Below are 22,417 nucleotides of genomic sequence, written 5' to 3'. Positions count from 1 at the left end.
ATTTCTTTGGTTGATGTTTCTGAAGAGACTGCCATTTTATCTTATTCTTCAGAAATGATCCTATTAGTTAAACTTGATGTAAAGATCCATCTTCCCCTTCTTCTCAAATAAAGAATGATGGTAAGCAGATAATATAGAGTACTTTGAATAATCTTTCTTCTAATACCTTAATTAGTCATTTTTGATAGAGAGGAAGATTTTTGTAGTGATTGTTGATCGGTAGGATTGATTTAATTAATGAAGACAATGATTTATTGAAGTGCTCTGAATGTTGTGGGAATTAAGTTAAATTTGAAGAAAGAGTCTGGAAGTTCTGTTCCTTATAGCACTTCACTTGGAGTAACCTGTATGACTCATTTTGATAGGCCATCTGTTATGTCAGATCTCTTTTGTATTAATGTATATTTCACATTACCCTAGTCAGAATGCTTCAGACATTGGAAGCTGTATTTTTTCCATCTATAACTTTCTTTTATAATAAGAACATATTATATAACTTAAAGAATGTCATTGTCTAGCAATTAATTCTAGAAAACTATTATTTCATAACTTTGATCTACATTTGCCTTTGAATTCTGTTTGAACTCCCTAGTTAGTGTTTTTATGGTAAGATTTAAAATTTTTATATTTATACCTACTTCTTTTGCATTTATGGATCATATAGTAATTACTTCTTTAAATATTTGTTTACCTAGTTAGCCTCTAAGTTCCAGTTTACATTTGGATTCACTCTTGGTTTATATTCTGTGGGTTTTGACAAATATGTAGTGACATGTATCCACCAGTATAATACTACACTGTATAGTCTTACTCACCTAAGAATCCCCTTTGCTCTGTCTCTTCATTCCTTCCTCCTTTGAACCCCGACAACCACTGATTTTCCCACTGTTTCCATACTTTTGGTTTTTGGAGAATGCCATACATTGGAGTCTTTCAGTAGGTAGCCATTTCAGATTGGCTTCTATTACTAATATGCACTTCCTTCATCTCTTTTTATGCCTTGATTGCACATTTCTTTTTATGTTATTCTTTAAATATTTTTATGGTTCAAAATTATGGTAAAGCTTATATTTTAACATATGAACAAAAACCATATATTTTAAGCATTTTACTTTGTCTTTTAAAAAATATTAGTCTTTGAAAGAGGTTTCTAGGCTTCACCATGTTGTTAAAAAGTTCATTGCACGAAAAATGCTTGAGTCCATGTATGACTTTCAACTAACACATTAGAAACGATCTCTTTCTTTTAACTGGAGACTCCATTCCCATTGCCTGGCTCAGTCATGGTGATTCAGAGAGAGTTTTGCTGGTGTGATAGGGACATAAGGAAGGAGAATCTCTCTTGGAGATAGGAGAGCCTGCTAGATGAGATGACTTCCAACCTGGTCTTTGACTATTGGGCAACGTTCTTCAAGGGGAGTTCAGTTCTAAACTGTAACCTTAAAGTTAATTAGCTAGGAAATAATGATTCAGTGCCTGGCATATAACGAAATATTAGTTGAGAGAAAGAGGCAAATAAAATATGGCACGTTTAACACAGATTGTGAAGCAGAATCTATACCACGGACTGATCAATTTCTTATGTGGTAGAGATATTTCAATGCATTGCCATTTCTGCAACATTTTATAAATGCTTTGTACCTATTTAAATATTTGAATTAAATGGAGGGTTCATAACTCAGCAACCACTCACAAAATTGGTCTGCAAAATATAGATGCTGGTAGGCCGAGATTTCATACATTTGCTTACAATTTATCTTGGTTATTTACTGTTTAGCTCTTTATATTTTTACTATTCAGAATATGACTGATATTGCTTGAGTATGGCACAAGTGCATATATAAAATATTTAATTCTTAATGATTTGAAAGCCTTGCTTGTGCGTGTGTGTGTGTGTGTGTGTGTGTGTGTGTATGTATGTTTTGTTTTTTTTAAAGCATAGCCAGTGAATGGCTATGACTGCCAACTGTTATCCAGCTCCTAACCTTAGTTGATAATTTATTTGTCAAGTTTCTGTATCATGTTTCTTGTTTTATCCAACCCTCCCAGATTAAGATAGAAATACATACATATGAATTATTTGAGTTAAGAAGCTGCATTGCCATTTGTAAATGCATAGATACCTTAGTAGATGTTATTTATTTAACAATTTATTTTACAGTTTAAGAATATTTTTGGGAGATCAAATGATGAATTTTCTATCAACCTTTGTATAATTCCTTTTCTGTAAATTTACTTATGTTATAAAATGAGGCAGTTTTCTGTTCTCTGGCTGAATTATTTTTGTTAGTTTCTGAACATTTATTAATTGGTATTTTGTACATATAAGTACAAAATGAAGTGGTCCTTAGCACAGTACTTATGAATTTTTATTTAAATTGGTATTTTTGAAAATATAATTTATAGATCCTCCACCAATAATATCCTCCAGTTTTTCTTTACATATATCCATACATATTTTAATTTTTTCATACCAGTAAGTTTTAAGTTTCGCCTATGTAATAATAAGATTAATTAATCCTTTTGGTTAAAGGTTTTTTCATAGGGACTGTGGTGTGGGCAATAATAACCATAGTGTTTATAAGTTTAGGGAAGTTCATTAAAACAAAAAACAGATTGATTTTTTCCTCTAATCTTTACCTGTATTATACTAGGAATATAAAGAAATTTCTTAGTTTCTCTTTCTCTCTCTCTCTCTCTCTCTCTCTCTCTCTCTCTCTCTCTCTCTCTCTCTTTTTATAGAAAAACATATTTTTAGATGACAGAACTATTAAAATGTCCTGGACATCAGAATTCAAGAATAAACCAGACCTGTTGTCCACATTAAAAGCAATGTAATATGTACATGATGGAATAACTCTAAAAGTGAATTAAGGGGAAAAGTAGGTTGTGTGAGTCAGTGGTATGAGGTTCAATCTTGTATGTGACCACTCAGAAAAGAAATTAAGGGATGCCATTAAATAGAGCTGTGAAACTTTTGGTTCAGCAGCTGCATTCAGTTTGTTTTTCAATTTCTCCTTCCCATTCTTGTTTATTAGCTATGACTCTGAGTCCTGAATTAAAACACTTATTTAATGGCAACACTTATGATTTGGTGGGAAGTGCCAGGAAGGCCTCCATGTTTAGATCTGGCAGCTTCAATATGGGTGGTGCAAGTCCCTTTCAATTAAATTTCGCACTTCTTAGTTACTGTTTATTTTCTTTCTTATCTTTTCCTTTTTATCAGTCATTATATATTTTTTAAACATTCTTTCTGCTTCTTGTTTTCCTCTTCTTTCCTTTGGAACTCCATGATTCATAGATTCATCTCCTTGATAGTGTCCCACAGGTCTCAGAGGCTCTGTTTCTTTGTTCTTTTCAAAATACTATCCTTCCTTTCTTGAATTCTTTTTGTACTTTTATCTAAAGTACACACTTTTGTGGGTTATTTTTGGGTTCTCTGATGAAGATGACCTCTTTTAGCTATTTTCTGTCTGGGAATATCTGTATTTTTGCCCATAGTTTTGATAAGTATTTCAACTAGTTTGACCCTCCCCCCCCTCCCAGCAACTGTCAGCTGTCTTTCTTTGTTCACAGCTTTTGGCATTATTAATCTAATCCTCTTGATTGCTTGCATACACAATTGCATTTTTTTGGGTGGGTTGGTGGTGGTGGGGAATTCTAATCTGTGGTGTTAGCTCAAATGGAGCCTTTGGAAGTTTTTCTAAAGGTCAGTGCCTTCTCTTTACCCTCACTTATTGTGGATTGCTCTCTTTCCTGCTGTGAGAGCAGCTGCTTCTGTTTAGGTGTTTTTACACTGAACTTTCAAATAGATTTTTTAAGTGCTTTGATTTTTGTTGTTTATTAGTTTGTTTTTGTCATAGGGCAAGAACAACAGCTTCTTTTGATTTTACAAATTCAATCCAAAAGCCTCTGTGCTGGTTATTCAAGTGTGTAAAATGTTCTCTAGGTCACTGGTTTATACCGCAACCTTTGTACATGTATTAGTCAGCTTGGGCTGCCATAGCAAAACACTGTAGACTTGATGGCTTAAGCAACAGAAATTTATTTTCGGACAGTTCAAGATAAGGTTCCAGATGATTTGGTTTCTAGCAAATGGCCACCACCTGGCTCTGAGCTTGCGTAGCCTTTCCTCAGTGCAAGGGAGCAGGGAGAAAGGAAGAGGTGGCTAATGCTATAAGCTCAGAGCCTCTCCATTGGGACCTGATATATAGGACCTCAATTATTTCCTAGGAGCCTTCATCTCCATGTATTGCCACAATGGGTTTTTAGAGTTTAATATATGAATTTTGGAACTACACAAACATTCATCCATAATAGTACTTTTGAGAATCGTTGTCACTCTTAGTTTAAAAAAAATTTTTTAATTGATTTTTTACAGAGCAGAAGGGAGAGGGATAGAGAGTTAGAAACATCAATGAGAGAGAAACATGATCAGCTGCCTCCTTGCACTCCCCCCTCCCGCGCTCCCCCCCCCCCCCCCCACACACACACACACACACACACTGGAGATGTGCCTGCAAGCAAGGTACATGCCCTTGACGGAATTGAACCTGGAAGGGAACCCTTTAGTCCCCAGGCCGATGCTATATCCACTGAGCCAAACCAGTCAGTGCTTATTCTTAGTTTTTAAAACATTTTATTTTACCACAGCCCAGTTCTAGGTTATTCTCTTTAGCTGTGATTGTTGCAACATACTTAATTCCACTTTATTTATTTTTTAATAAATTTTTATTATTCATATTATTACAAATGTTCCTCCCCGCCAACCCCCACCCTCTATTGCTCTCCTCCACCAGGTTCCCACCCCACCCTCTGCCCTTTCCCCACCCCCCATTGTCCTCATCCATAGGTGCGCAGTTTATGTTCAGTCTCTTCCCACATCCCCCTCTCCCCTTTTCCCCAAGAATCGTCAGTTCACTCCCCTTCCATACCTCTGATTCTATTATATTCAACAGTTAATATTGTTCATCAGATTTTTTTTTTTATTTCCTTTGGTTTTTAGATTCACTGTTGATAGTTACGCATTTGTTGTTCATAATTTTTATCTTCATTTACTTTCTCTTCTGAAAGAACCCCCTTCAGCAATTCATATAATTCTGGTTTGGTGGTAATGAACTCCTTTAGCTTTTTTTTTATTATCGTAAAGGTGCTCCTTTATAGGTAACTACCTGCTTTGCTCTTGCTGCTTTTAATATTCTCTCTTTGTCTTTTGCTCTTGGAATTTTAATTATGATTTGTCTTGGTGTGGTCCTCTGGATTCCTTTTCTTTGGAGTTCTGTGCGCTTCCTGGACTTGTAAGTCTAATTCTTTCACCAGGTGGGGGAAGTTTTCTGTCACTATTTCTTTCAGTATGTTTTCGATATCTTGCTCTCTCTCATCTTCTGGGACCCCCATAATTCTGATGTTGGTTCGCTTGAAGTTGTCCCAGAGGTTTCTTACATTATCTTCAATTTTCTGGATTTTCTTGCCTTCTAGCTTCTGCAGAGGAGTGTCTTCTGGCTCTTTATGTTCCAAATCTTTGACTTGATTCTTGCGATCTTCCATTCTGTTTTTAGGACTCTGTATAATATTTATATATTTAAATATATATATTTTATTGATTTCCCACAGAGAGGAAGGGAGAGGGATAGAGAGCTAGAAATGTCGATGAGAGAGAAACATTGACCAGCTGCCTCCTGCACACTCCCCACTGGGGATGTGCCCACAACCAAGGTACATGCCCTTGACCAGAATCGAACCTGGGACCCCTCAGTCCACAGTCTGACGCTCTATCCTCTGAGCCAAACTGGTTCTGGCATGTATAATATTTTTTATTTCAGACAATGTATTCTTTATTTCTTGTTGATCCCTTATCATTTCTTGTTGATTCCTTATTAATTCTAGCTTATCCCTTTTCATATCCTCATAGGTCTTATCGATCTTTTCTAAGAAATTCTTGAAAAACCTTATAAGCGTAGATTTGAACTCAATATCCAGTCGCTTTTTGTCCTCCATTTCTTTCGTTTGTGATCTATTTCGTCTCGGCATTTTCGCAGCTTCCCTGATGGGGCGGGGTGGGGGTGGGGTTTAGGGTGGAGCCTACAGCCTTGGCTTCCATCAGCCCCGCCCTATGAGGTTCCTGAGTCTCAGTAATCCCCCGGGTCCTTCAGTACTGCAAGCGCCTCTGAGAGAAAGGTGCCCTCGATTTTCGCCTGCTACCAAACAGTCTAGGCTCTCCCCCAATGAGCCCGGAACTGGGGTTCAGTTCAGTTGGAAGTGGAGTTGGAGGTGGCGTTCAGAGCAGTCTGGAGCCCCTGTCTCCTTCCCGCCAGAGCAATCGCACGGCACAGCCAACTGTCCTTTCTCTGCACGCAATGTGTGTGCTACCGGGACCTCCTTTCGCCGCTCCCCCGGGGTTCCGCCTTACAGCCCAGCTCCCTATGGATGAGCCTGAGTTCCCGGGGTCTGGCCTAGATCTGGAGTTCAGAGCAGTCGGAACTGGGGCCCAGCACAGTCGGAGCTTTTATCCCCTTCCCGCTAGAACGCCAGCCAGGCATTCAGCCGCCCCTCCTCTCCGGCTCCGTCCTCTTCGTGCGCGCGCCGCGTGTCTCCGTACCTTAGGCTTTTACAGCTTCTCCGCTCTTCCTTCTGGTTTTCTCCTTGCTTCTTGTTGTAGAATTTCCGGTCAGTCGCCTTTCCTGTAGTTCTGGGTAATGTCCATTTTATATTTTAGTTGTATTTTATTGAAATTGTTGTGTGCGGCTGAGGCGAGGTGTTTACCTGTGCCATCTTGGATTCTCCCTCCTAATTCCACTTTAAGGTATTCTGCTATTTTGTAAGATATTAAATGTTAATGATACTTCTACCTTTAAACAACTTCCTTATTGCTTTGAGTACATTGTCTGAAAGCCTGGTCCAAGTGACTGATCGCTTCCACCAGGTCTACGTTTTTTCTCCATCGTTTATCCATAGTGGATACTTTTCAGCTGCTTAAACCTGTTACGTCATTTTCCTTCTGCCTAGAATCCTTTTTGACCTGGCTAACTCTTATTTACCACTTGAGTCCCATTTTTAAACATTATTTTAGGAAGACTTACCTGGCAATACATAAAATGTCATTCTCCCTTTGTCCCTGCTGCCCTCACCTCACGTTGCCACTTAATTGAGCAAGTTACTTTATCTGCTTGGATCACTCCCAGTACTTTAAATTCCTCATCACTAAAATGAGGACCAGTATACTGAGACCTCAATAAGTATTAACTGCTGCATTCATTATTATTAATTGTCTCATCCTAGTTTTTTATTTATTTACTAGAGGCCCGATGCATGAAAATTCATGCAAGAGTAGGCCTTCCTTTCCTGGCTGCTGGCACCGGCTTCCCTCCGGCACCTGGGACCCAGGTCCCCCCCCCCTCCCCCCCCCGGCCCCCGGCCCCCGCCCCCCAGCAGGCACCTGGGTCCTGGGTGGCTTCCCTCCAGCCTTGGCTTCATCCAGAAGGATGCCCAATCTAATTAGCATTTTACCCTTTTATTATAGATGCCCCTCAAAAATATGTTTTTGAAATATTTTCTGCTAGAGATGAGCTTTTATTTTTATCCCCGAGGTTTTTTTACCCTGAAAATTTTTAGGAGTTGATAGTAAGTATATCTCTCTCTATAAAAGCCTAATATGGTCATTCGACTATTCTGCCAGTCGCTATGAAGCACACTGTCCACCAGGCAGCAATGCCCTGGCTGGTAGGTTAGCCTTCTGCTGGGGTCTGGCTGATTGGGACTGGGTGCCATGGGCCAGACCCTGGACACCTCCTGCAGTCCTTCCCCGGCTCCGATTGTGCACCGGTGAGGTCCTTCGGCCTGGCCTGCACCCTCTCGCAATCTGGGACCCCTTGGGGGATGTTGGAGAGCTGGATTCAGGCCGAGGGACCCCACCAATGCACTCGACCTCTAGTATTGAATAATTACATTGTTATATTCATGGAGATACTATGGTAGGGCAGAGATAAGGCATTAATTCAATGTAATTAGTCATTTGTTGAGTAAAACCAATTTAGATCTAATTGTGGTTCCAGTAAGAATTGTCTTCCTCCCTAAATTGTGGGAGTGATCTATCTTGTAGAAGCTACATTATATTTATGTAACTAAATTCACTAGATTGGCATATTACTAATTATATTGCCTTTGACATCAAATAAAATAAGTATTTTTTATTAATTAAATTAGATATTAGAAGCATATGAAAGACATTCTCAACTCTGCAGTAAGCCTGACATTTCTGAAACAGACCTGCTGTCTCTAATTTGGTAAATAATTGATCTGCTGTCCAGAAGCATTATTTCTGCCATCTGAGTAGCTGAGAGCTGTGAATTGTAACACATCTACTTTTTAAATAATTACCCTTCCTTGGCAGGGAAGAAGTTTTTTCCACCCATTAGTAAGACAAAAATGAATGTTGGGTGTCTAGTAAAATAGATTAAACATGGACCCCTTTGGGTGCATGACTATATCTTTAAGAGACTTTATATTTTTCTGGTTATATAATGCTGAATATTGAAAGGTGATGGTGGTCCTGGAGTAATCAGTATGAAAGTTTACGTTGAATATTTTTTTAATGCACAGAGTTCTCTATCTCTCTCCCCTGCGCCCCACCCCTTCCCATTGATCAGAGCAGGTGGTCAGGTGTTCTTGATTTTTGTGAATATCTATAATGATTCACAGATTAATAGAATTAGTGGCTTCAGATTTTCCCTCTAACAGTTCTGGTGTATCACTGCCAGTTACACTGTGTCACTCACACTGCAAAGGCAGCTTGAAAAGCTTATTGCTTTTCTCCTCCTCTTCTTTTCGCGCGCGCCCCCTTCCCCCCAACCCTCCTAAAGAGGGAGTGCTTCTTTAGGTCTGTAGTTATTCTCTTGTTTTGTCATCTTGTAAACAGGTGGGTGTGATGTGTCTTGTGCAGTGAATTAGCCCCTGAGGGATTTCTTCTCTTTGCTCCATGTTCACTCTTGGACTAGGCCTGTATGACAGTCAGAGGGAACCTTGCAGGTTTGACTCTTCAAGCTTGGTGCCCACTGTACTTTACCATCCCCCCAAAATGATTCATCCCTTTTAAGACCAAAAAAGTATATAAACTTTTGGGTTACATAAATGCTTTATTATATAATTAAAACAAACAACTGTAGTAATAAAATGTTATTTAAATAATTCTTCATGGAATAGGGTTCCTGTGAAGGAAAAAAAAAAATGTCCAGGACTCATGAAAGTCCTAAGGCAGCCCTGGTCCTGGCTGTCCATCAATAAGGAGGTGCCCTCACTGCCCAGTACTCATAGTTAATTTTGCAAAGGTGCTCAATTAAAGCTGTGACTTGCTATATACAAATGTGAAGTAGATATATATACCTATAACAGCATAACTGATCAATATCACTTAAACACCAAGAAAATACGGCATATTAAAACTGAGAAATAACCAAATACTCACTGAAATGATTATAATTTAAAATGACCAACAATACAGTGTTGATGAAATTACGGAGCTTATGTTGCATGCTGCTTTGGAGAAACATTTTTGCAGTATCCTGTGAAGTTAAACACACATAGGATGCAGCAATTCCACTTGTAAATTTTACCTAAGAGAAGAAAAACAAGTGTCCACACAGAGGCTTGTACTTAAATCTTCATAGGGGTTTCATTCACAATAGCCCAAAACTGGAAATAATTGCTGAATGGATATGTAAATTTTCATGGTATAATGCAGCGTTTTTCAACCGCTGTTCCGCAGCACACTAGTGTGCCGCGAGATGTTGCCTGGTGTGCCGTAGGTGCAGACAAGACAAGAATTTTATAATTTTTCACTATTTTGTTTACTTAATATTTCATAATAAAGTAATTATAAAATACTTTCTTTGTGTTTGATTCCTATTCAAGAGAATTACTTTATATATAGTCAATATAGGCACAGAGTTAAATTTTTTAACATTTTCTAATGGTGGTGTGCCTCGTGATTTTTTTCATGAAACAAGTGTGCCTTTGCCCAAAAAAGGTTGAAAAACACTGGTATAATGGAACTGCTCAGTAATATAAATCAATGAATGGGCTCTTGCTGCCCGCAGCAGTTAGGGCTCCAAAATTTTGTGTGATTACATTTTCATGGAATTCTAAAGTAGACAATCTATACTAATAAAAACCTAAGTGGCCGGGACCGGTTCGGCTCAATGGATAGAGCGTTGGCTTGGGGACTGAAGGGTTCCGGGTTTGATTCTGGTCAAGGGCATGTACCTTGGTTGCGGGCATATCCCCAGTAGGGGGTGTGCAAGAGGCAGCTGATCGATGACTCTCTCTCATCGATGTTTCTAACTCTCTATCTCTCTCCCTTCCTCTCTGTATAAAATCAATAAAATATATTTAAAAAACAAAAAACAAAAAAACCTAAGTGACCCTCGCGTGCGACATATCACAAGATGGCCACCACAAGATGGCCATGAGCACAGCGGAGGTGGGGCCCAGCAGCTGCCCCACATGGTGAGGCCTGGCGGTCCCATGGCTCCACGTGGTGCGGAGGCCAGTCCTGTCACAGGGATCAGGCCTAAACTGGCAGTTGGATATCCCCCAAGGAGTCCCAGATTGGAGAGGGTGCAGGCCAGGCTGAGGGACAACCCCCACCCCGTGCATAAATTTCGTGCACAAGGCCACATGGAACAAATGAATAAGTGCCATGTCAGAGATTTTATTGTAACTTATCTTGGTTCTTATGTCCTTTGTTCCTTTGATAGTGTTTATTTCAATGCCTTTAATGGCAAAGTCTTGATATATTATGGGCCACAAATGTGTGGAAGAATACAATGTAGATTAGAAGCATCTTTAAGCAGCTTAAGAACTGTGGCAATATTAATGCTGCCCATAGGGAGACTTTGAGACCATTGCTTTAAGTATTCCTATTCATCTTAAAGGTTTTATTAATCAGACTTTAATAGGCTATGATATTATTGTGGTTTTATGTAATTTGAAGACCTAATAGATTTTGACCAGTACTAGGATTCTCTTTCTTTGCTTGTATGTTTACAAATATGACTGGAAACTTTAAAAATTTAAATAATTTGGAAGTTTCAATCTTCATAGATATTGATGGAGAAAGTATTAAATTCACAAGAATTAATACCAAAACAAAATGATCTTATGAATGATATAATCTGAAATCCTATAAAGATTTCTATTTGACCAAGATTATCAGTGTTCATGTCTCTTTTTGGAGGAGAGTGTGAATAGCTGGTAATTTGTCTTCCAGTTCATATGTGTGCATGTGATAAAGAAACGTATAATTAGGTAGGTGTTATAAATAGGATATGCAAAAAAGACATACCTACTCATGTTTCCAAGCTTTTATAGCATATGTCCAGTGGAGGTTTGCTGCTCTTTAATTTTGCCTTTTGGGCTAACCAGCTGACGCCCAGTTGAAAAGACTTATGTTCTTATGAGGCCACAAAAGCCTTAATGTTCAGTCTCCAGCCTCAGGTTTTGGAGAACGCCATGTACCATCAGCAGCTTCAGTTTCCACCCTCTAATGCTAACGCTCATCTATCAAACTTGAGGCTGAGAGTGAGGGAGAGGAAGCTTCCAGATAAACATACAACAGCGCCTAAACAGCTAATCACACTAGGCTTCCGCTTCCAGGCCCTATAATTAGAAGCCCTTCTTTTCCTTGTATTCCCAGATGACGCAAATGCATTTTGTGGCTTGGCACCTCATTTGGGGCGTAGGTTTAGTTTATGGCCAGGCTAGTCTGGTTTAGTCTTCTGATGCTGCATAAATAGTTCTCAAGCCACAGTCTACTCTGTACAAGTTTTTCCTTTTATGTATATCTGCTTTGTAACTTGTTTTCTAGAAGGAAAAAAAGGGTTTGTCATTTCTCCCAGCAGAATGTGTGCAACAGAGGAAATTATAAATTAAAAGAAAGCACATGATTGTGTAGTACTACACAAGCTATTTCTTCCCTTTCTCTCTGCTCCTTTAATTTTTTCCTCCATCATCTAAAATTCTGTCAAAAAAAATCAAGCTAACTTCTGGATTATGGAAGCCACATTTGTGTGGAGAAGTAGAAAAAGAAAAGTTTAAGATAGATATATAGAAGATAATAAGTATAAATTTTCAAATGAGTAGTTCTTTAAAAATTTGAATTTGTTTACATATTAGAAAGTTAGATATTAACATCAGTTTCAAAAACTAGGAGCATATTGAAAGTGTTCATTTGAATGCTTATTTTGAGTACAATATTGATCTGTAATTCTAAAAGAAATGAAGTTTATCTTTAGTAGGGGAGTGATATGTTTGTGTTATAAATGCAACTTCACGATAGTTCCTGTCAGAATGATGTTTCCATTAAATAGGCTATCATGTGCATAAAATAGCATTGTTGTGGAAAAGTAGAGTCAAAATCTAATAGTGGAATAATGGAAACAGTATGACTCAGCAAAAAAAAAAGAAAGAAAAAGAAAAAAGGAGTAAATAAATATTGTCCACAAAAGGACAATTAAACATTCATGCCCAATCTTAGCAATTTATTGTTTAAGTAACATCAACAATATGGGAAGAATGTAAAGTTTGTCAGTGGCATTATTTCCATAGCTAGGTGCAGGATGAGAGGCAATCTTAATCTTAATAAAGAGGGAATATGCTAATTGACTGCCACGCCCTCACAAGATAGTGGCACCCACAGCCACAAGATGGCAGTGCCCAGCCCCTTTAGCCCCACCTCATGGAGCCTCAGTCCCCCAGTCCCCTTAGTCCCATAGGGGAAGGCAGTTGGGGGTGATTGGGCTGGCAAGGGAGGAGAGTTGGGGATGATATGCTGGCAGGGGAGCAGTTAGGCGTCAATCAGATTGGCAAGGGAGCAGTTAGGGGGCAATCAGACAGGCAGGCGAGTGGTTAGGAGCCAGCAGTCCTGGGATTGGGCCTAAACTGGCAGTCGGACATCCCCTGAGGGGTCCCAGATTGGAGAGGGTGCAGACTGGGCTGAGGGACACCCCCTCCCCACCCCTGTGCATGAATTTCATGCACCAGGCCTCTAGTGTTATATAAATGGTTATAGATTTGAATAGATCTCAATAAATGACACTTTTCATATTTAAAATATATTCTCCTGGAAATAACAATTATACCAGCATCTAGTATGTTATTTTAAAATCTAATGTGGTGAGTAAGCCTATACCATATATTCATTAAGTAAATAGCAAACTCAATTATCCTTCACCTTGCCATTTAAATGTCTACCGTATCTTTCCACAGGAGCTTAATATTCTTTCACATCTTTCCTTTCAACAAGGAAATGTTTTAGCAGTAAAGAAATGCAATAACATCTCTGGTAAAGCAGAATAAGCTAATAAACCACTTTTCTCATAGAAAAATATAAATTCTGGACAAAATATAGAGTAGCACAAATTTAGCTATATGTTTATTATAATCCCTGGAACAAGAAAAAGTTAAAATAAAGAGATTTATCCAAACGGTCAATAGATAAATTAAAATTGGATATTATAAATAACAAAATTATCCAAAAAAGGGAAGGAAAAGCAGATAAACAAACATAGAGACACTCATAAAAATAGTAAAAAAATATAAAATGATAGGTATAAATAAATTCTACCCTACAAATAAGTTATAAGTGTATGAACTTACAAATATAATTAAAAGTCAGGGATTGATTTAAAATAACAAGACACCAAAACTAGACCCCAATTGTTATCTAAAACAAAGTCATTTTAAATAGTTATATTGATTAAAAAGTAAAAGAATGGGAAAATATTTATTATGCATACACCAATGAAAATAAAGTTGTAGTGCTGGTATCAAAATCAGAAAAAGTAGACTTTAGAACAAAGGAAATAATAGGATTAAAATGGGATTTTTAAAAAATAAAGGGCATTAATAAAAAAACCTAAACTAGCATCGTGCTTAGATGGAATGCTTTCTCCTAAAATTGGAAACAACACCTGAATGTTGCTCTCACTAAACCTGTTTACCCCAGAAAATGTAGTAAGTGAGGAGAGAAAGAAAAGGCATGGAATTTGGAAAAAAAGAAGTCAAATTATGTCCATTCACATGCTGCATGATTGTGTGTAAAGAAAATTCCATGTAATCAACATAAAAACTTCTAGACCTAGCAGAATATACAGTGAGTATAAAAAAGGTATAAACTTAGAAGCATATAGAGTTGTACTTTTATGGTGATGAGGAAAAAAAGGAGAACCTGAAAAAAAAAATGCATTTTTAGAGGAAGATGTACACAAATATGGTCAGTTGACATTTGGCATGTTGACAATACATAACAAAGGACAAAGAATCTAGTTTCTTCAAGAAATCTTGCACATCATTTGCAAAACAGTTGTACATTGTTTGCAAAATTAATTTGCCGTCTCACACTTTGTAGAAAAATTAACTCCAAATGGATAATGGATCTAAATGGAAAATAAAAAAATAATGGAATTTTGACGAGAAGACATAAAAAACTTTTGTAATACTGCAGGCAGTTCAGTAAATATTATGCCAGGGAAGAAACAAGTTTTAAACAGGTGAATTAAGTAGGGTATTAGTTGGTTTAGTAGATAAATTGGAGCTTCAAAATTCAGGCTTGAGAATTGGCAAAAGGTGGGAATAGGTTCCAGTCATTTTCACATTCTGTTGATTAAATTTCCTATTTTAAAATGCTTGTGAACACTCTAAATTCATACATATAAGACTTTTCTGCTAGTCGTGCGGTAACATGATAAAATAAAGTATTCTCATCATTGTATATTACATGGCCTTAAGGTTTTTTTAATCATATATCACTGGTAATTTTTTTCTTTTGGTAACATTTTAAAACATGATTAGTATTTTGTGAAAATATTTCATCCACATGCATAATCATTTTATTTTTATCCTTTTCTTGGTATGTCCTACAGGAATGCTTCTAGTCACAACAGACACCCTTGGCCATGACTTCCATGTCTTCCAAATTCTGACTCATCCTTGGTCCTCATCACAAAGTGCTGTCCATCATCTATACACTCTTCACAGGGGAGAAACTGAAGCCAAAGTAAGTTGTATAATTTTCAGAAGGTTTTTCTTTGTTTAAAATGATGCCTAATCTAGCTGGCTGTTTTCATCATATTGGTGTTTAATATTAGTGAGAATACACTTGGTAATAAAATGGTTCAGATAAGAAAAAATATTTGTTCTATCTAAGTACAAAGTATGGACCTTGTTTGAGACTATTTCATACAAATTAAGTATAAAAACATATTTCATATGAGTGGTGAGATTTGAACATTTGCCTTAGTAGATATTGTTAATGAATCCAATGTGCCTATTTCCTTGTATTTGCAGATGTGTAGAATTAGCTTTAAAGTAATCTAGTAGTAGGAGGGTGTTAGATAAAAATGAGGAGAAAATTGGCAATGGTTATATTGATTATAAGAGTCTTAAGAAATATGAACTAAATGCAATGTATGAACTTACAGCCTGATTTAAACAAAGTGTAAAGAGTTGTTTTTCAGATAGTTGATAAAATAGACCTTGAGCTGGGCATTATTATATGATATTAGTTAATTTTGCTGGGTCTGCAATCGTATTTTTTTTTTTTTTTAAATCTTTATCTGTTAGGCATATATTATGAAGTCCTAAAACATTATGATATCTGTAATCAATTTTTAAATATTCTGGCAAAACAAAACTAAGAGATAGATTAAACTATATTTGTAAAGTGTTAATTACTGAAGCTGGTCAATATTGGTGGTTGGAATTTTATAGCAATCTGTACTTTGTGTGTGCTTGGAAATTTCTCTAATAGGAAGTAAAACAATATTTTTCAGTGTTCATTTTCAAAAACTTTCCCAGCTATTCTTGAGCATTTTCTAATTGATGTAGTTAAGAGTAACCATAGTGAGTTATATTACAGTTTGAAATCATCTTTAAAATATAGAAATTTTACATGTAGGAATTAGATTTTAAAATTAGTTACTGCTGTGGTATGACAAATCTTATTTATTGTTTTTTTAAAAATATATTTTATTGATTTTTTTTACAGAGAGAAAGGGAGAGAGATAGAGAGTTAGGAACATGGATGAGAGAGAGTCATCAATCAGCTGCCTCTTGCACATCCCCTACTGGGGATGTGCCCGAAACCAAGGTACATGCCCTTGACCGGAATCGAACCTGGGACCCTTCAGTCTGCAGGCCGACGCTCAAACCGGTTTCGGCTATTTATTGTTTCATAGCATATTTTTATCTTTCTTCTTTGCTAGTCTCTATTATACTAAGGACAAATAGTTTTCAGTAATTTTTTGAATTTTATAAGTAGAACATAATTTTTTTGATATCATAATAGTTTTTTCCCCTCCAGGTCTGTTTTCCTTATTGCAACAGTGTAAGTGTTAGCTGCAGTTTTTTTTTTTTTTTTTAAACAATATATTTTTAAAGTTTTTCTCATTGTGCTTTATTTATATCACTAGAGGCCCGATGCACAAAAGAGTAGGCCTTTCTTCCCCCTGCAGCTTGCCTCACAGCCCCGGTTTTGCCCTGAAGGTCATCCAGTTTAATTAGCATATTATGCTTTTATTATAGATTTTTTATGTCAATACCATGCTGTTTTGATTACTATAGCTTTATAATATAGTTTAAAATTAGGATGTGTGATGCTTTCAACTTTGTTCTTTTTTCCTCAAATTTTTTTGGCTATTCAGCATCTTTTGTAGTTCCATGTTAATTTTATGATTATTTTATTTCTGAGAAAAATGTTAAATAGAATTTTGATAAGGATTACATTGGATCTTTTGATTGCTTTGAGTAGTTTAAGTATTTTACTAATATTAATTCTTCCATTTAATGATCATGAAATATCTTTCCATCTCTTCAGGGTTTTTTTTATCAGTGTCTTATAATTTTAGTGCACCACCTTCTCGGTTTAATTTTTCTCGGTATTCTTTTCTATGCAATTAAAAGTGGGATTGATTTTTTAAATTTCTCTTTCTAATATTCATTATTAGTGTATAGAAACATAACTGATTTTGGTATGTTTGATTTTATATCCCATAACTTTAGTGAATTTATTACTTCTAAACAGTTTTCTGGTGGAGTCTTTAGAGTTTTTTATGTATAATAGCATATCATCTTCAAATAGAGACAGTTTTACTTGCTTTCCAATTTGGATCTTTTTTAATTTCTTTGTCTTGCCTGATTGCTCCGGCTAGGACTTCCAGAGCTATGTTTACTGAAATAGGCAAGAGTGAGAATGCTGTCATGTTCTTGATCTCAGAGGAAAAGCTTGTGGCTTTTCACCATTGAGTGTGATATTAGTTGTAGACTAGTCATATATGGCCCTTGTTATATTGGAGTATGTTTGTTTTTATTATTTTGGATGTTGAAATTTTTTAAATTATTTTTTCTGTATCTACTGAGATGGTTATATAATTTCTATCCTTTCTTTTTTTCAAGTGGTATAGTTCTTATTCAGCATCCAGCTGCACATTGATTGAAAGCTGGACCCTCAGGCAGCAGCTTTTTTTTTTTTTTTTTTTTTTGATAAGATTTTATTGAAAGCCAACAGCTTTTAAAGTCCACAAATATGCCTCTTTCATGGGAAGACTGGGCGATGGGCATTATAGTCCGCTGCCTTTGTGCTGTGCCTGGAGGGAGAGCAGGTTAAAAATTAATTTTAAACTATATAAATATTCCATTCCTCATCAAGCTTTGTATCCTTTTATTTACATATATCATCTGGTGTAATAGCTTCTTCTTTTATTCAATAGGTTATTTCATTCAATGATTATTCTGATGCTCAAAATATCCTAGATTTGTCTAGTTGGAGCCAATTGGCTTGGCATCTGTGTCCTATTGACATGTCTCCATTATTCTTCGACAGTATCCTTCCTTCCTTCCGGGCACAAAGAATTTGCTTACTGTCATGTTTAGTTACTATTTGTTTTTGTTCCTTTTGTATGGAAGTTTCCAGTTACTCTATGAGCATTTTATTTAATGATTTAATATTTCATTATGCTGCTGGGCACATATGTACTCTGAGTCTGTTTCTTAACTTTGGTTTTTAAATTCTTCACTAGGTACTGGTATGCTATACCTCAGCTATCACCTCAAAGAATTTGAATATTTTAACCACTTACACTGTTTTTATTGTTATTGTTTTGTTTTGTTTTTTATTTATACCAAAAATAGGTATAAATATGCTCTTGTGTTAGCATATTTTATCATTTAATTTACCTATACATCCACCTGGAAATAGAGATCATGATTCAGCTTCTTTGTATCTCTAACCCTTGGCATACTGCCCTACACATGGACAAATGTTTCAAGGTAAAGATGTTTGATACTTTCAGTGCTATTCCTATTTAAGCAGAAAACCAAAAAGAAATTATTAAAATTATTTTGTTCTATGTCACAGCTTGTAATTTAGGAGCTTGGGAATTTCTAAACATCAAGATCTAAGGAAATTCAATTAATGACCATAAAATTAATTTTATAAGCTTCTACTGAAAACCGTATTTTGAAATGATATATACAATTTAACATTGGTGATAAAATCTATATGGCATGTGATCTGTCTGTCCATCTTTGAGTACTTCAGAATCATGTCATTCTGGATTCTTCTAAGAACTCTGAGGCTACTTTAATCAGGCCAGGAAAAAAAGTCAAAGTATGTGGATCTAATTATGTTGAATTAAGTTGTTTTGTGATCTATGACTTGGGATATCCTCTGCATCTGACAGTAATTTTCCTCATAAAGCACATATGTAGTTAGAAAAGTATTCCTAGTTTTCAACAGTAAAGTCATGTGTTGTAAAACCTTAAAATATTTTGTTGCTCTACTTCCGTCATGTCTTACTCAAGCAGACACAAGTCATTTTGTCCTTAACATGCTAATTTCTGTAAATGGTAAACTTGCTTTTGAAACATCTGCAGATCAGATTAGTGTTACTTTTACTTTAGAGTGATCCTACTCATATGGTTTCCTTCCCAAGGGGAAAAGAATCTAGCTTTTTTAGTATTATTAGTTGATAATATTTGATGATCAGTTCAGATGAAGACAAGCAAATTTAGTATGAGAATGTCTCTTATATTACCTACTTATGCTTTTTACCGAAATGCAAATTTTACTGGACTTTCTATATATTTACTTGTTAAATGTGGCATCCCCCACAATCTTGATTTTTGTTAGTTTCACCCAAAAACATTACTCCTATTGAGATGTAATCCTCATAATATAAAATTCACCCTAGCACAGATCCATCCAAAGACAAAGCATAAACAAATGGGTATGGTTGGCCCACAGTTACAGTAACCCCCAATTAAAGCAGAGCTGGCAGCTTTCTATTATCCTGTGCTAAGTCCTTACATTTATCCCTCCACCCCGCCCATATATTTATTGGGGTTGTATAGCTGCACCCCAGCCAGTAGTCACCATCCCGTTTCATCTTATACAAGCCATTAGTGATGTCCTTATTTATTTATTTAATTTTTTAAATTAAATTATTATCTGTGAACATATTTTACCATTGCTTCCCCTCCCATACATACCCTCCCTCCCCAGAGTTTTGTGTCCATTGGTTGTACTTACATATGCATGTATACAAGTCCTTTGGTTGATCTCTTATCTCCCCCAGATCTCCCTACCCTCCCCCCTGTAATTTGACAGTCTGCTTGTTGCTTTACTGTCTATATATCTATCTTTTGGTTCATCAATTTATAATGTTCTTTATTATCCATAAATGAGTGAGGAGTGACGTCCTCATTTAAAGGGAGCTCTGTGAAAAAGGGCCTGTGGGGCCAGCGGCATTGCTTCAGGCAGTGGAGTAGGTGATGTGGTAACTGTAAAAGTGAGATGCTGCTGGGAACAGGCGGGAACATACTCCGGAACATGCCATTCCCATTTGACTACCAAGCCCCGTTTGGCCCTTCCACAGTGTCCATGATCAAAATTTGAGTCAAGCCCTTCGAGTGTCGGTCTGGGCCAGTGGTTCAGTGGCTGGCCTCTACAAAAGGAAGTGAACTTGGTTGCTCGATCAGGCAGGTGGCGGTGTTGTACTGGGATAGCACCTCCGAGTACTTCAGCCATTAAGTCTTCACCTGAACCTTTTCCCATTGGGTTTTGTGGTTTTTATTGTATAACATGGGAAGGAACTAGAAGTCAGTTGTGTGCTTGTCCCACAGTCTTCATTGCACAGGATACCCTCTGACACAAGTGTGTAAGTACAACCAGTTAAGCCATTAATACCAGTTATCCTTCCACAGCATACGCTACCATAATAGTTTACCCACAACATCACTTTAGCTTCTCTTCCCGCTGTGGACTCTGCTTACACCTCATTGGTGTAAACACATGGACTAATGTGTTTATTGTGCGCATGCCATTGTTCCACTGACAGCTGCCAGTCGTCCCAGTATCCCCTATGTTGGTGTCAGGGGAGGATGCCCTGCAGATACTATGGGGCACCCAGGAGGATTGGCCTTTAAAATTCTTTTTTTCCCACTTGGGCAGTGATACTATTGCCAGCCTCCAGTGAGCATCCTGCCACGGCAGGCCCCTTCTTTCTGTCCCCATTCCCAACACTTCCCAGTTTAATGCCTAAGTCCTTGACATTTTGGGCCAGCCCTCATCTCATCTCCACTCAAGTTCAGGCTGCAGCAGGAGCCGGCTACTCTGGGATTGCTGGCTCTGTGTGGTTTGCAAGGCATCACATTCACTTTTTTGAGTTCAGATTTTTATTGAAATAATTTGTAGACTCGTATGTACTTGAGAAATACAATAGTAGTAAGAAATCCCGTGTACACTTTACCCAGTTTATCACGACTGGGATATTGATGGTGCATGTGAACAGTCACCTGCACTCTTTACAGTTTTGGGCTATTGGGAATATGAACATAGTTTTCATTTCTCTTGCAATTATTTCCAAGAGTGTAAATGTTGGTTCAGATGATAATTGCATGCTACTTATTTTTGCTCATTTTTTAGTTTCTAGCACTAGAAGAGTGCAAAACATGTAAAAGGCTTTCCATAAATATGTATAAGTGAATGTGAAGAATTGACAGGTGCAGGAGTAAGCATATAGGAGAGGATATGTGGAGATTATCCATCTTTACCATCTTTCCATTCTAAGTAACTTATTCTGAAGCAAACTTTTACTGCCCTTACCCTTGTTGTGTTAGTCAGAGTTACAGCATTTTCAATGAAAGTGTATTAATCAATTTTAAAGTTAAAATTATTGAAGTGGTGGGTTGGGAATGATTCTAGAACTTAATTCTTATGCAAATATCTTCTTTTTTTTGTATTTTCCTGTAAGTTTTCATTAAACACAACTTCGTCTGGTAGCTTGGATCTTGGTTAGTTTAAAAATTAAAAAAAAAAATTTCAATTACTATTCACATACAATATTACATTAGTTTCAGGTGTATGACCGTGATTAGACATCTATATAACTTACAGAGTGATCACCTACTAAGTCTGTTACCCATCTGTCAATATCAGTTATTATAATATTGTTGATTATTAATTATATTCCCTATGCTGTAGTTTATATCCCCACGATTTGTACATCTTAATTACTTATTCTTTTCCATCCATCTTCCCATCCGCCAACCATCAATTTCTTCCTTGAATTTAAGAGTCTGTTTTGTTTGTTCATTTTATTTAATTTTTTTAGAATTCACATACTTGAAACCATATATTTCTCTTTCTCTGTCTGACATTTAATGTAGCATAACATCCTCTAGGTTTATTCATGTTTTCCCAAATGGCAAGATTTCATTCTTTTTTTATGGCTGAGCAATATTCCATTGCATATATGGACCACATCTTCTTTATCTACTTGTCTATTAACGGAGACTTAGGTTGTCTCCATATTTTGGCTATCCTATATTATAAAGGAGTAATATGCAAATTGACAATCACTCCAACACACAAGATGGCCGCCCCCATGTGGTCAAAGATGGCCACCACAAGATGGCCAGCAGGGGAAGGCAGTTGTAGGTGACCATACCAGCAGGGGAGGGCAGTTAGGGGTGACCGGGCCTGCAGGGGAGGACAACTGGAGGGAATCAGGCCTGCAGGGAGGGCAGTTGTTGGGGGAGACCAGGCCTGCAGGGAAGGGCAGTTAGGGTTGGACCAGACTGGTAGGGGAGGGCAGTTAGGCATGGATAAGGCTGGCAGGGGAGTGGTTAGGGGGGCTGATCAGGCTGGCAGGCAGAAGTGGTTAGGGCAATCAGACAGGCAGGCAGGCAGGCAGACAGGCCAGCAGTTGGAAGCCAGCAGTCCTGGATTGTGAGAGGGTCTAAACGGGCAGTTGGACATTCCTTGAGGGGTCCCTGATTGGAGAGGGTGCAGGCTGGGCTGAGGGACACACTCTCCCCCTCTTTTTTTTCCTCCCCCCCTCCCTCCGCATGAATTTCATGCATTGGG

At 37.3% G+C, this 22,417-nt stretch overlaps 1 protein-coding gene across 19 annotated transcripts in view; it reads left to right on the top strand.

The window, feature by feature from the left end:
- BCAS3 (BCAS3 microtubule associated cell migration factor) overlaps positions 1 to 22,417 on the top strand; it is a 463,099-nt gene that overhangs the window by 121,083 nt on the left and 319,599 nt on the right. For all 19 annotated transcript variants that reach the window (XM_084861666.1, XM_084861664.1, XM_084861665.1 and 16 more), the window contains one exon: positions 14,916 to 15,049. In XM_084861666.1, coding sequence (XP_084717792.1) covers positions 14,916 to 15,049 — 134 coding nt within the window. The remainder of the gene's footprint in view (positions 1 to 14,915; positions 15,050 to 22,417) is intronic.

Source organism: Pipistrellus hanaki, assembly GCF_964339955.1.
Source record: "Pipistrellus hanaki genome assembly, chromosome: 16".
NCBI lineage: Eukaryota > Metazoa > Chordata > Mammalia > Chiroptera > Vespertilionidae > Pipistrellus > Pipistrellus hanaki.
This window is presented reverse-complemented; position numbering and strand designations above follow the sequence as displayed.